Source organism: Jaculus jaculus, chromosome 10, assembly GCF_020740685.1.
Source record: "Jaculus jaculus isolate mJacJac1 chromosome 10, mJacJac1.mat.Y.cur, whole genome shotgun sequence".
NCBI lineage: Eukaryota > Metazoa > Chordata > Mammalia > Rodentia > Dipodidae > Jaculus > Jaculus jaculus.
In genome coordinates, this window is record NC_059111.1 from 104000162 (window position 1) to 104015562 (window position 15401).

Here is a 15401-nt window from a genome sequence, read left to right on the forward strand (position 1 = left end):
GACTGAATTTCAAAACAGTAAGCTTCAGGGAACAATCAACCCATATTTGCGGTGGTTTAAAGGTAACATGTCCCCATAGGTTCACGTGCTTGAATACTTAATCCCTAGCTAGAGGCACTGTTTGGGGAAACTGTGGGAGGTGGAGCCTTGCTGGGGGAAGTGGGTCACTGGGGGTCCAGCCTTGAGACTGGCTCCACATCAGGTTTGCTCTTTGCTTCCTAATCGTGCTGCCAGCTCCCGGCTGCAGCCTGCCCTACCTTCCCCGACGTGATGAACTCCACCATCCGGGAACCTAGGCCTAAATCAACTCTTTCCTTCCCTGTGCTGCTTCTGGTCAGGTATTTTGTCCCAGAAATTAGAAAGTAGCTGATACACTATACAAACCCTTGCAGTGGCTGAAACGACTTTTCCACTAGCGGACTTGAGGTTTAGTCCGTGGGGTCCCTGGCCATGTCAGTACAGGCAGATGACAGTGCCCGTACAGCTCTTTGTCAATATCAGTGAAGGGGGCTTCCGTCTGCCTCAGTGTCCAGAGATTTGCAACAGATTTGAATGTGGTTCCCGCCTCTGTTTCCTTTCTAGTAACTGAAACGTTAGGCTCTGTAGAGTTCTTTTTGCCTGATTTTCCTGTTGATCCTTCTTGAATAGTGCAGACGGGATGGAATCTGTGGTCAGCCTCTCCTCTCCTGGTTCTCTAGAACGGGATGTTTAGACACACGGACGTCGCTTGTGTTCCGCCTCACTTCCGTTTCTCCACGGACCAGTGACGAAGAGAGTGTGCTCATCTCTTTGCTCCTTCTCTGTGCTATAGGACGTGATGATTTCCATACCCTCTGACCCTGACCCAGCTGTTAAACTTATCTCGAAGGGTAATCTTGTTCATCCTCTGAAGTCAGACCTTGAGAGTCACCTGTTATCTGTCTTAGCGCCGCTTTTAGATTATTAAGTTCCCTTTGGAGAGCATTGCAGGTGGATGCTTTAGTGACTATTGGCCGCTTTATGCGGATATGATTTGACTAGCATGTTGGTCTTTCCTTTCCTTCCTCCCTCCCTTCCTCCCTCCCTCCCTCCCTCCCTCCCTCCCTCCCTCCCTCCCTCCCCTCCCTTCCTTCCTCCCTCCCTTCCTTCCTTCCTTCCTTCTTACACTGTGGAGCACTGTGCCAGTGTGGAAAGGGCACAGTGAACAAGGCACATCCTCTGCCCTTGAGAAATTCGCAGTGTGTTCTCTTCGTTTTGCAGGTTGCACTTTGCAGTTCTCAACTGTTTAAATGGTCGTGTTCTGACATGAAGAGGCACGTGTTTTCTCCTCTCACTGCTTCTGCAGTGCAGTGTTGGGTCTTCATGGCTGCTCTTGGTTTTAGTCTTGGCTGAAGGTAGTTCTTTCTAAAGTCCATATAATTAAGAAATTTATTTCTGGGCTGGAGAGATGGATTAGTGGTTGAGGCATTTACCTGCAGGGCCAAAGGATCCCAGTTCAATTCTCTAGGACCCATGTAAGCCAGATGCACAAGGGGGCACATGCATCTGGAATTTGTTTTCAGGGGCTGGAAGCCCTGGTGTGCCCATTCTTTTTCTCTCTTTCTCTCTCTCAAAAAATAAAATAAAATATATTTTTAAAAAAGAAATTTATTGTTCACTAGTTTACAGTACAATTGGTACCATTTAAAATTGTAAACACTCTTCACAGCTTGTTTGAACTTTAGCTGTTACCATTTTGCACCTAATTTGAGGTTCTTTTCTAGAATTGGCTAGCTTACAGTGGAAGCGATATGTAAACCTGTTGCTTAGTTTCCAAACTAGGTCCCATGTGTTTACTTCTTTCGATATTTCAGAAGTTCAACTACTATTCCTGTTTCATTCTGTTTCTCAGTTCCTTTGTATTCTTTGCCTAAGAATGTTCATACTGCTTTTCCTAAAATTGTACCAATTTCTGCTGTAATACCACCTTACAAAGTTGGCCTTGGATATCTTTTCTATTATATTGGAGGATTAACAAGGTTCTCAGCTTGTCCTTTCTGTACAGCTGGAGCAGATTGATTTGGTGTTTTGGGCTTGGGTTTGAACACGGGATTTGCAATTGCCAAGAGTACTATTACAGAGCTACACCCTCAGACTCCAGACCCAATTCTAGATCCTTGTTTAAAGTGATTCGATACCAAAGAAAGTGGCTAATACAGAGCAGGGTCCCCATGAGGCTTGCCTTTAAACTAATCATGCAGTAAGTCACTGGACTTTAAGGTATCGGCCACAGGGAGCTGGGGATCCCTTTCAGAAACATACACTGAGCTGGAAAAGCAATCCTCCAGCTCAAGAGTTTCAGGCCTTTCCACAGAGATGAACTTTCTGGGCCAAGTTCAGTGGATGGGGATCCCTTAGGAGCAGTGAAAAAAGGGTCTTCTGGGAAAATGTACACACACACAGTTAGAGGGATTTGTGTCAGCCATCTGGTGGAACTTTCTTATCCTCATGTCTTTAGTGCTCTCTCAACCTGAAAGAGCCAAGTTAAGATCTAAGAAAGGTGACAGACAGGAAGGTTTCCAGAGCTTAGCTTTCCCAGGGTTTCTGTTAGGATTCTTGAAGAAGGAAGAAGGAGAACAATGAGAATGGAGTCTGTGAATGTGTGTGTATGTGTGTGTGTGTGTGTGTGTGTGTGTGTGTGTGTTTTGTGTGCTTGCTAGGCAGAGTAGAGAGGATGTGTTAATGCTTTTTTTTCACCCTATAGTTTTGGATGTCCATTGTGGCCACCACTATGCCCATACCCTGCGGAGGCTTCATGCCTGTGTTTGTACTAGGTAAGGTCCGATGTCATCCTGCTGAGCCACAGTCTGGGAAAACAAGGAAAAGACCGAGGGTGCTGGGAGTTTGCCGTTGGTCATAGTGGCTAAGCACTATGGTCCTGAGAACACAGAGATAAGGAACTGGCATTGCACAGCCTTTCCCTTCTTCCATCTTCCCTTCAGGTGCTGCCTTTGGAAGGCTGGTAGGCGAGGTCATGGCCATGCTCTTCCCTGACGGTATCTTATTTGATGACGTCATCTATAAGATCCTACCTGGGGGCTATGCAGTAATTGGTGAGACATATTCCTACCCTGTAGTAACCAAACATTGAGCACCCCAAATCCATGCATTAAAATTCTCCTAATATACATCGCAGGCACACAATATAGTATAAATTTAACACTGATTCAACTTTTGTTCAAAACCAACTCTCACTGGTTTTTATTGAACTTCTGTGGGCCATGGTTTCTGACTATTGTAAAGGAATGATGGGAAATAAGTAAGAAAATAAGGAGGAAGGCATCCTGGATTGTGTTTGCATGTTTAGTAGTCTCCTTCCTAAGGATCAATGAACCAACAATGCAGGCGACTGCCTCGGTCATTCCAACTGGAGGTATGCTAATGCTGATGAAAACTAAGAACCTCTGAGCTGAGAAGCACAAACCTAGGCCTTCCTTGCCACTTGTTACCTGGGTTGCCATGTGACCATGGAGAAGGTTAGTTGCCTTTCTCAGCCTCGGTTTCTTTGTTCTAAAATAACTTCTAAGATAGAGCTACATGCGGTGCCCTACTCCCTGGCCCTCTCCAGCAGCATGCCCCGCAGGTGGCTCTCCTCCTCTTCCCTGGTGTGTAACCCTGGCGCTCCTGCTCCATGTTGTATGCATCTCCCAGGAGTGCGACCTTTGTGACTTTTTGTTGCTGCCTTTTCACTTCCCCAGTATTTTTACCACAGGATATGCCCCTTGTATTTAAATAAGAAATACAGTTAGTGAAGGGGGGACTACTTGGATTTATAGGAAAACAACTTTTAAAAAAGATAAGCAAGATAGATTCTATCTTTGGTGATAGAATCTAGAAAAATTTAATGACCCTTTCACTCTATAGATGACAACATGAGATTCCAGAGAAAGTAAGCTCTATTCATAGAGTGAAGACGCAGAATCAGGATCAGATGTAGGTCTCATTGCACCCAGTTGCAGCATGCGCCTTGGGTCTTTACACTCATGAATTATTGGCATCGGTACCTGAAGCCAAATGTAAAATGCTATCATTGTATTTTTAAATGCTCAGTAAGATTGATCCAAACTCTAAAAAGAAAAGAATGGATGACGCCACTTTCTTTATGTTCTAAATAAAAATTCTGACACACGCAACGATTTTGTTTTCTCACTGACTAGAGTCCTATCTCTGTATCATTCCTGTCACATCCCCAGGTATCCCCATGCCAGCAGTGGCACCCCTAACCCTTACAATGTTCCTGTCCTTGCAGGAGCGGCAGCACTCACGGGGGCTGTCTCCCACACAGTCTCCACAGCTGTGATTTGCTTTGAATTAACGGGTCAGATTGCTCACATCCTGCCCATGATGGTGGCTGTTATCTTGGCCAACATGGTGGCCCAGAGTCTGCAGCCTTCCCTCTATGACAGCATCATCCAGGTCAAGAAGCTTCCCTATTTGCCAGACCTTGGTTGGAACCAGCTCAGGTCAGGGGCAGTAGCTGGAACTAGTTTAGATTGGATGGGATGTGGGAGGTTCTCAAGTGAGGAATGAGGTTAGGGTCAGTGTTGGGGAGCCATTGGTTTCATGTACTTAATCAGCAGTGTGAGTGACCAAATGCATGGCAGGCCTTATGAGAGGAAGAAAGGGGCAGTAAAGGCGTGGACGCGCGGTGAGGCTAACCCGGGACATGTTCTCCCTCCACAGCAAATTCACCATCTTTGTTGAGGACATCATGGTGCGGGATGTGAAGTTTGTCTCATCTTCTTGCACTTACGGAGAACTGCGAAGCCTGCTCCAGACTACTACTGTCAAGACCTTGCCGCTGGTTGATTCCAAAGGTCAGTGGGTAGGAAGGAAGCCCACTCCCAGGCTGCTGACCTAAGGCGGGTTTTACAGTCGCAAAGGAGTCAAGACAACACCAGCTGCTTTTCATCCCTGTAACTAAAGCCCCTTCCAGAAACAACTTAAGGGAGGAAAGATTTACCATAGCTGCCGCTTCACAGAGTTCAGCCTATTAGGATAAGGAAGGCAGGGCAGGACAGAGCCATGCGCATCATGGTGGGCCAGGAGGCAGAGAAAGGGGAATGCTGGTGCTCTACTGGCCTCCTCCTTTTCTCTCTTGTGTTTTCTATGACTCCCAAACTCATGGGATCATTCAGAATAGATCTACAATTCTCTCCCCCCTCAGTTAATCCTCTTTAGAAACTTCCTCACGGTTACACCTCTCAGTCTCCTAGGTGATTCCAAATGCAGTCAAGTTGACAATAAAGATTAATGGTCACAGGCATGGGCCTGTCTTCAGGGTCATCCTGACCACTATAAGATGTCCAGCTTGCGCGCACTGGGCAGCAGGAGCTTTGAGGAAGGATCAGTATGCATACACGCAAAGACAGCTAGAATTCAATTAAAGGCATAGTCATATAGTCAAGTCTTGTTATTCATGTAAGCTATGCTTTCTAAGTCTTCATGAGTGTGGGATTAAAATGAGCAGTTTACGGAACATTTGCTCCCGGGGGTGGGGGGGGGTAATGCAGCTTGGGTTCCTTTGAGACTCTGATCACAGCGTTTTTGTCAACCAGTCGATACATGATCATGTTCCATGTGCACTTCTGTTTTCAGACACTTGTTTAATAGACATGTTTGGTTTTATTAACACTGACCTCATGGCCAACAGCACCATAACCATGCCTGGATGGATTTTCTCAGTAAGGCGCAGCACAGCCTTTCCTGGGCTTCAGAACACTGAGCAGAACGGCAGCATACATTTGGGGCCGTTTTCCACAATTACCACACAAAGCACAAGGATGCAAAAAAAAAAAAAAAAAACACAACAATGAGGCATTTGATAGACTGTAAAAGAACACTTGTTTACTCAAGCTGGAAGGAGAAGGCTGAGCGCTGTTTTGTTCAGCCTCGGCTGGGAACGTGGCCATCAGGCAAGTCAGATGCCTTGTGGTTCTGGGCTTGTCTGGGAGCTACAAGCACAGCCCCTCTAGTGTTGGTTCGCAGTTGTACATGTACTTAGTGGCTGCACCACTTCATAAACAGTGTGGGCCAGCTGCAGCGCTCTGGCCATTCCTGCTTAACTAAACCCCACCTAGTCGTTAGTGCCCAACCTAGGGATGGTGAGTGGTCCGAGTGAGGGGTGACTCCGTCCTTCCTGCCATTTGCCATCCTTCCCTCACCCCGCCTTGTGTTCTGTCTTACCGTGGTTTATGTGTTTTCATGTTGTCTTTGTCACTAGGTTAGGCATTCCTATATATTCCTATATATTCCGACTATAACGGCTGGATGGCCACAGTTCGAAGTACTTAATAACAGATGCTACACAGTCTTCTAGCCTATGCTTTCACACAATACAGAAAAAGCCCACGGGGGCGATCTGGAGCCACTAAGACTTCTGCTTTCAGATTACCCAGACTATCCAAATTTCTGAAGAGATTCAAATGTTTCCGCTGAGCTCTTGGAAGACTCTTTCTAAGTGTTTCTAAAGCAAAGCTCCTCATTGGAGCAAGGGGACAGCCAGTGAGGTGTGAAGACGTAGCAGCGAGATGGGTCTCAGTACCACTGCCATCCAGTCATGGCCTCCAACTGAGAGGACAACGCTAAGCGTTAGAGCAAAATTTCTATGAACGTAAAAAAGACCTTCTCTGGAATAGTGGGACTTTTGTTTATACCGTAGAAGGCCCGGGGCTCTTTAAAAGATTTCTTCCTGGGCAGAAGCTAGAGCTGCCTGTGGACTTCTTGGAGAAGGTGTTCATGCTCAGATTGGTAGCAAGGGCTTGCAGAGTCTCATTACATTTTTTTAAATTTTTTTTGTTTATTTTTATTTATTTGAGAGCGACAGAGAGAGAGAAAGAGAGAGAGAGAGAGAGAGAATGGGCGCTCCAGGGCCTCCAGCCACTGCAAATGAACTCCAGACACATGCGCCTCCTTGTGCATCTGGCTAACTGGCTCCTGGGGAATCCAGCCTCCAACCCAGGTCCTTAGGCTTCACAGGCAAGCGCTTAACCGCTAAGCCATCTCTCCAGCCCTCTCATTACATTTCGATAGAGTTGAGCAGCTTGTTTTAATACCGAGCTCACTTAATTTGTAAACGCTATGAGGGCAGCATCCAAATAGTACAGATTAGCGCTGCGGCGGGTCTGTAAGCGCTAAATGGGTGAAGTAAAAAGAGGTCTACTGAGGCCAACCCTGGAGGATGTTTGAAAGGAGTGTTTACGAAGAGAAGGGGATTGCTTCAGACCCGTCAGCCGGGCAGGTGTGTGGAGTGGCCCTCCATGGGGGAATGAATGTCGCGCAGATTCCATGATCCTGCTGGGCTCGGTGGAGCGCTCCGAGCTGCAGTCGCTCCTGCAGCGTCACCTGAGTCCCCAGCGGAGGCTGCGGGCGGCCCAGGACGTGGCGCGGAGGCTGTCGGAGCTGCCCTACGACGGCAAGGCGCGGCCGGCTGCGGGGGCACCCTGCCAGGGCCGGCCAGAGTCCTTCGCCTTCGTAGATGAGGATGACGACGAGGACCTCTGCGGAAAGACCGAGGTGACCGAGCCGGCCCCGGGCAAGAGGAAAAGAGAAAGGCGTCGGCAGGGGTCGCCAGCGACACCTCTACGGGCAGGGATGGCTGAGCTGGGCTTGCTGTGATGGGCGTGGGAAGGAAGGGAAGGGCAGAGAAGGGGCGATGCCTGGGAGGGGAAAAAAAAAAGCGCCAGGGAGCAGTTCCTCGGGGGTCCAGAGGGTCCTAGGAATTCTGAGCTGGGGCCGCAGAGGTAGATTTCCGGGGGGGGGGGGGGTGGTAGTGAAAGCAGTGGAGCACTAGTCAACTTCAACTCTGGGACTGAGAAGTTCTGCGGTCTCTTTCAGCTTCCTCCCCTCCCTCCTGCACCTTCCCCCTTTCCTGCGGCTCCACTGTCCCCCGAAGAGCCCAACGGGCCGCTGCCAAGCCACAAACAGCCGCTGGAAGCCCCACGGCCTGCAGGTGAAGACCTCCCAGCATGTCTTGGGGGTGATGTCTGGGCTCTCTCCCACCTGAGAGCTCCCGTTGTAAGGAGGTATGGGGTCGTAAGAGGTGACGCTTATTCAACAATTCCCCATTTGACTATTCCCAGGGACTCGGGGTAGAGGCAACAGGAGTACTCTGGAGGTTCAGTGTCTGGGAAGGGCTGTCCGTGAGTGGCACGACCACTGGAAAAGCCCTGGCCACCACCCCCATCTGCTCAACTCTCATTGCAGGTCAGAGAGTCTCTGTCTTCCAGTGTCTGCTTCATTGCCTGCTGGGCAGAGCTCGTCCCACAAAGGAGAAAGCAACCCAGGTAAGAGGTGTTTTTACAGAGCCGGCAGGGCGCAGCGTGTCTTTGAGGAGCGAGAAGCCATGGTCCTTGATTAGGAGGGCACAGGTCCCCCAAAGGATGATGACTTGGCAAGGAGGCTACTGTGACCCTGTCTGCCTGGAACTCGCATGGGAAGAAAAGGCAAAGAACTTGGACCTGTGTCTTTCTCCCCTAGGACACCCCAGATTTAGTGGACACCATGTCACCTGAAGAGGTGAGATAAACCACCGCCTAGGGGTGCATTGCTCTGTCCAGTGATGGCATGGCTACGTTTCTGCTTTATTTTGATATTGTAAGGACAAAGCATTAGTCTAAGTAGAGAGGTACTTTAAGATGTTAGAATAAGACGTGATTATGGAGCCAGCAAGGAGCAGGTGATGGGGCGCAATGGTGTTCCCAGGGGCACAGAGTTGTTTCAGGAAAGAACATTCTGAGGCTCCTTGTAGAGATGGGACCACAGCTCTAGGATAATGCTTGGATTTTCTGCAGGGCATTCTAGACCAGGCAGAAGCTATTTAGCAAGGAAGGAATCTAACAGAGACAATGGCCCCAGAGGGACAGCCCTTGACCATCACAAGAAGAACCGTAGCAAAACTATGCTGCACTGGTCAGGCCCCGAGACAGTGAAATCCTGGGACACAGCAGACATGGAGGCTAGGAAGGCATGCGTGTGGAGGACAAATAGAACAGTGATGCCTTTTGGAGAAATACGTTTCCTAGAAGAGGATGCTCTCAAGTCCAGAAGAGAAAAGGCAAATACGAAGGGTATTTGGTTGAGGAGTGAACACAATGTGCAGCAGCCATTGGCGGCCCAGTCACACCAGGCCCTAGGGGTTGTAGGGGGACAAAAAATCCATTAGTGAGTGTTCTATGTAGTCAGAAAGAATGCATGCTGTCTGTGAAGGCTGAAAAGCCAGAGCTTTTTAAAGTATGCAGCTGACAGAAACCATGGTGGGTGCTCTTGTGCAACACATATCTACTGGACATCCAGCATAAATCTGCACAGGAGAGTTAAAGTAATACTGCTCAGCCTTTATGGTGATGATGAGAAAGGAAGGAAGGAGGGAAGGGAGGGAGGCAGGGAGGGAGGGAGGCAGGGAGGGAAGGAGGAAAGAAGGGAGGGAGGGAGGGAGGGAGAGAAGGAAGGGAAGGAGGGAGGGAGGAAGGGAGGGAGGGAGGCAGGGAGGGAAGGAGGGAGGGAGAGAAGGGAAGAAGGAAAGGAGGGAAGGAAGGAAAGAAGAGAAGGAAGAAAGGAAAGAAGGAAGGAAGGGAGGAAGGAAGAGAAGGAAGGAAGGAAGGGTGGAAGGAAGGGAGGGGAGGAGGGAGGGAGAGAAGGGGAAAAAGGAAGAGAGGAAGGAAGGAAGGGAAGGAGAGAAGGAAGAAAGGAGAGAAGAAAGGGAGGGAAGGAAGGAGGAAGGGAAGGAAGGAAAGAAGGAAGGGAAGGAGAGAAGGAAGAAAGGAAAGAAGGAAGGGAGGGAAGGAGGGAGAGGAGGAAGAAAGGAAAGAAGGAAGGGAGGGAGGAAGGGAACCTTCCCTTTCTTCCCTACTACCCACACAAGCACATACTTCTGCTGAGTGACTTTTATTTTTTTTTTAATTATTTATTTATTTATTTGAGAGCGACAGACACAGAGAGAAAGACAGGTAGAGGGAGAGAGAGAGAATGGGCGCGCCAGGGCTTCCAGCCTCTGCAAACGAACTCCAGACGCGTGCGCCCCCTTGTGCATCTGGCTAACGTGGGACCTGGGGAACCGAACCTCGAACCAGGGTCCTTAGGCTTCACAGGCAAGCGCTTAACCGCTAAGCCATCTCTCCAGAGCCTGAGTGACTTTTGAAGAGCTGCTGTTATAGTTACCTTTGTGTTGCTGGGGAAAGGCACCTGACCAAAAGGAGCTGATGGGAGGAAAGTTTTCATTTTGGCTTACAGTCTTGAGAGGAAGCTCCATGGTGTCAGGAGAGAGAATGGCATGAGCAGAGGTGGACATCAGCAGCAAAAGAGTAACTGAGTTCTGACAAGGGGGAGCTGGCTCTAACATCCTGTAGAGACAGACATCCTCCAGCAAGGTTCCACCTCCCAAAATGCTACCAGCTGGGACCACTCATTCAGAGCACATGTGTTTATGGGGGACATCTGATTGAAACCAGCATAGTCACATAGATGATCACAGGGGCAAGGATCCCTTCTTTCTGCCCAGGTATAGATGAGCCATAACTACATTTAAGGAGTACTTTGTTATGTTGTTACATATACATATATATCTACACACAACACATTATTGCAACAAAAAGAGTAAAAGCCAGCTAGTTGGTGAGTGTGATTATTTTTTTTTAATATTTTTATTCATTTATTCATTTTATTTTATTTTATTTATTTTAGAGAGAGAGAATGGGCATGCCAGGGCCTTCAGCCACTGCAAATGAACTGCAGACACATGTGCCACTTTGTGCATCTGGCTTACGTGGGTACTGGGGAATTGAATCTAGGTCCCTTGGCTTTTCAGGCAAGTGCCTTAACTACTAAGCCATTTTTTCAGCCCATGAGTGTGGTTATTTAATGACTGTTGGAGATTGGGTTGTTGGCAGGACTCAGTGAGCTGAGACATGTACAGCAATAGGAATGTTGCTGTTGTTGTTATAGAAAGGCAAATGTGGAAGCTGAGAAGGCCTGACAAAATCTCAGAAAGGACCACGAAGACAGGCTCAATGCCATGTCATACCTAAGTCCTCCAACCCCATGCTATAGAAGTCCTCCGAACCCATTCTATACCCAAGTCCACTGTGCAACATTCCTGTTAAGTGGTTTCCTTGCTGTGCAAAGAGCTGGCTGTCTCATGCAAACCCTTAGTCGGGAGGATGAGAGTTTATTGGTTGCACTGGCACATCCAGAAATGTGAGCAGCGGACACATAGAAGGAGCCTCACTGTGGACGGAACCCCTGGAGCAAGGTGCTGGCCTTCCCTGGTGCTTTCTAAAAGTTAGAGCTTCAGTTTGGACAGATACGAAAATAAAGAGTGGAAGTAGCACATCATTCAGATGGCGGGACTGAAGGACACCCTGGGTTCATGAATGAATCCCAGGGATACAGGGACACGATGGCTTATCTGATATCTTGGAGGTATGGGTGTGCATACCTAAGTCAGGCTTTGGTCCTGAATGCTTCTGTCATAGACTGAAAGACAAACGCAATCAAAGCATGGCCTGCTGCGCAGTGCAGGAAGTCTGCTCAGATTCAGTTGATATTCACGGTGCTCTACTCTCCTCGTGAGTAATGACCACCGGCTTCCTCAGTCTCCAACAGTTAATAGCATATGACCCTCTCAAGGAGTTTACATCCAATAGGTAAAGACGGGTGCCAGCGTGAGGCCAAGGAAGACCAGTACTAGGTCTGAAAAGGACAAAGTACCATAGAGATTAGAAGAGAAGGAGTATGAGGAAAAGAAATACCTTCAAGAGCTGGAGGGATGGCTTAGCAGCTAAGGCATTTGCCTGCAAAGCCAAAGGACCCAGGTTCAATTCCCCAGGACCCACGGTGTGCATGTCTGGACTTCATTTGTAGTCGCTGGAGGCCCCGGTGCACCCATTCTCTTTCTTTCTCTCTCTCTCTGTCTCCCTCCCTCCCTCTCTCTTTCTCTGTCAAATAAATAGATAAATTTAAAAAATTATAAAAGAGGGCTGGAGAGATGGCTTAGCGGTTAAGTGCTTGCCTGTGAAGCCTAAGGACCCCGGTTCGAGGCTCGGTTCCCCAGGTCCCACGTTAGCCAGATGCACAAGGGGGTGCACGCATCTGGAGTTCGTTTGCAGAGGCTGGAAGCCCTGGCGCGCCCATTCTCTCTTTCTCCCTCTATCTGTCTTTCTCTCTGTGTCTGTCGCTCTCAAATAAAAAATATATATATTAAAAAAATTATAAAATAAATACATTCAAGATTAGAGATGAGTGTTTGAGAGCCCAGGGATGGAGCACTTGCAGGACTTGAGGAGCCATGTTCTGGGTGCCTGCAGGTGAACCATCGATTTGGGCCTGATGAGGTGAGGGTACAATGATGAGTCTCTGCAATGGTTCGCGTACGACTTAGGACTCTGGACAGCGGGGAGAAGAGCTGGGTGGGTCAAAGGCAAGCACTGAGGTAGAAAGGGCCTCTGTGATCCTCTGCCCGCAGATTGAGGCCTGGGAGCAGGAGCAGCTGAGCCAGACTGTCTGCTTCGACTGCTGCTGTATCGACCAGTCTCCCTTCCAGCTGGTGGAGCAGACCACCCTGCACAAGGCAAGCCCTTGCCCACTGCTCAGGGCTTCAGGGCGGGCAGGGAGAGAGAGCGGGGCATGAGCTGACCTGTGCTTTCCCCACTCAGACTCACACGCTCTTCTCGCTTCTCGGCCTCCATCTTGCCTACATAACCAGCATGGGGAAGCTCAGGGGCGTCCTGGCACTAGAAGAGGTAAGAGGGACGGGTCCCACTTCACCAGTGGGAGGGAAGGGTGAACACGACGGGATGAGGGGATGTGAGTGGGGAAGGGATGAAGCTGACATCTCACGAGTCCCTCCAGGAGGGAGAAACTGCAAAGTCCCGTGAGGGGCACGGTTCTGCACCTCAGATGGGACCCCATCTCCTAACTGTGAGGGTTTGGGATGGGAACAGGTATGAGCCTCTCTTCGCAGGAACGTGTGTTACAGAGAGGACTGGGGGACGAGCTCTGCACGGGCTGGGTGTGAGGAGACCACTAGGGGTCACTAAGAGGTCCTTAGTGGACCTGGCTCGAGGGAACTGAAGTTGTTGTGTCGCGGCCTTCCTGGCCTCTTCTACTCTGTCTTCCTCTGTCATTGTCCCCTGCTGTCTCTTTCCCATTCCTGTTTCCGACTGCTGTGTCGGGTTTGCTCCACCGACCTTCTCACTGCCTTCCGTCTTCTCTTTCCTATTGTCACCTGTTCGCTCTTCCGCTTCTCCCCAGCTGCAGAAAGCCATTGAGGGCCACACCAAATCCGGAGTGCAGCTCCGCCCTCCGCTTGCCAGCTTCCGAAGCACAACTTCAACGCGAAAGGGCCCCGGGGGGCCACCCCCTCCTGCAGAGGGCTGGAACCTGCCTGACGCTGGGGCTGGGGCTCCTGGCGTGGCAGAGGTGGCTGCTTCTACCACGCCAGAGACACCTGTGCCGCCCCCATCCCCAAGGCCCCCACAACTTCTGGCTCCAGCCAGGCTGGAGGGGGAACTGGAGGAACTGGAGATGGTGGAGAGCCCAGGGCCAGAAGAGGAGCTGGCTGATATCCTACAGGGCCCAAGCCTGAGGTCCACTGATGAGGAGGATGAAGATGAGCTGATTCTGTGACACTCGCCCCCAACTCAGACCCTCTAAGCCATGAGGCCCATGCCAGAAGGTGGACTTATGTGTGACAGGTGTCCATAAGTTGGGGAGGACACGTGTACATCTTCTCCCTACCCCGCACTGTCAAAGGCAATGGTGATGATGATCTCTAGAAGGACTCAGCACTGGGGAGAGAGGAGTTTGGGTCAGTTCATTCGACTATCTCCCCCATTCCCAGATGGGATTCAAACCCCCTGCCCCATGAAGGGCCCCTGGGTTTTCCTGCTGTGCAGGTAGTCTCTGCTCCCCTCATTCCTCTGCCCACCTCCCCTTCCTCACAATCCCCAGTGTTGTGTGAGTAACTATCCTGGCCTGTCTCCTCTTCAGCTGTCACAGGGGGTAGGTGAGGGGAGGTCCAAAGTGACTGGTCCTGCAGATGCCACACTGTCAGTAAATGTGGGACTACGTCATTGCCCTGTGGACTGACTACCCCACAGTGTCCTCCAAAGCATGTTTCTCTGGATGTGCCCCCAGCCAGACCTCTCGTCTGCTCCTCATAATCTATTCCCAAATCCTGTCCTTGCTGCCGAGGCCAGAGCCAGTGCTAGGGCAAGCAGAGGCCAAATCCGCCCCACCTCCTGTGTTCTCTATTTCAAGAGGTAACCAAAAGCGCCGTGTGGAAGGGGCGGATGCCACACAAATCCAGCTCTGTGGTGGTGTCTGACCCCTGCCATCAAAAAGCCTTCCCGTTCGCTCTTCCGTCTCAGGGCAGGCACACTACCGTTTCCAGGTTACCCGCAGAACGTGCATCTTCCTTCTGTCTGCCCACCGCAGTGGCCTACTTGTCCTGCCGAGGTTGGCTCTGCCTTGGAGCCACTCTCCCTGGGACTCCTAAGGAGTACCAAGGCTCCGAGCCAGCACCGTGAGTCACTCAGACTCACCCCTCTTATAATAGCTGTGTAGATGCTTCTGGAGGGGACTCAGGGCACCCTCAGGGTGACAGTCCTCACTGGTGCTCCGCACCCTTGGGGCAGTCACATCTGGGTCCTCTAAACCCGCACTAGGAGCTTGGCAGTTGTGGCCCACAGCCTTAGCCTGCCTCCCCTGGGAAGAGATGCCAGGTGTTCTGAGCATCCTCACGCCCTGGTCCATACCCAGGCTCTGCTCCCTCCCTCCCTGTGTGCTTTATTTAGCCCAGTAGTTTTGCCCTCAGGCATTCTTGGCTGCGCCCAATCTCCTCCATCCCCCCAAATAAGACACTCATAGTCAGAGGATGGACCACATTCTGTTTAGTGTCATTGAAAACAGCCTCTGGCCCTCTCCACCTTCCACCTCCCCAGTCCGAGAGACACCAAGGCCTAGGTAGGGGGATTGGCAGGGGACATCCAAGCCCATGTGTACATAATCTATAATGTTTATATATATATATTTATATAGAATTCTCTCTGTAATATATGTCATAGACTCTCTCTCTCTCCCTCTCTCTCTCTCTCTCTCTCTCTCTCTCTCTCTTTCTCGGGCTTGGGGTGGAAATGTCACGTTAAGAAAACATGCTAAGACTGGCCATAAAAGTGGGTCTTTCTCAGAGCAGGAAGATAGAACTTGGGATGTATAGGTAGGGGCAAGGGGACGAACTCATCCCTCGGCCTTGGGATTCCCTCCTTAATACAAGGAAAAGAAGGGAGGTATGTGGGGAGAGGGAGACACTGGAAGGGAAGGAATGGAAAGTTTGGATTTTCATTTAATAAAGTCAATTGAAAATGAAAGTGCACCACCCCTAAAAA

The 15401-nt window shown here is 49.9% G+C and overlaps 1 protein-coding gene across 1 annotated transcript in view; it reads left to right on the forward strand.

Moving 5' to 3' along the window:
- Positions 1–13641, forward strand: part of Clcn1 (chloride voltage-gated channel 1) — a 33784-nt gene extending 20143 nt beyond the window's left edge. The window contains exons 13-23 of the mRNA XM_004661145.2: positions 2723–2792; positions 2961–3071; positions 4268–4481; positions 4702–4835; positions 7301–7533; positions 7855–7969; positions 8224–8303; positions 8497–8535; positions 12479–12583; positions 12669–12755; positions 13267–13641. Coding sequence (XP_004661202.2) covers positions 2723–2792; positions 2961–3071; positions 4268–4481; positions 4702–4835; positions 7301–7533; positions 7855–7969; positions 8224–8303; positions 8497–8535; positions 12479–12583; positions 12669–12755; positions 13267–13641 — 1563 coding nt within the window. The remainder of the gene's footprint in view (positions 1–2722; positions 2793–2960; positions 3072–4267; positions 4482–4701; positions 4836–7300; positions 7534–7854; positions 7970–8223; positions 8304–8496; positions 8536–12478; positions 12584–12668; positions 12756–13266) is intronic.
- Positions 13642–15401: the final 1760 nt, after the last annotated feature.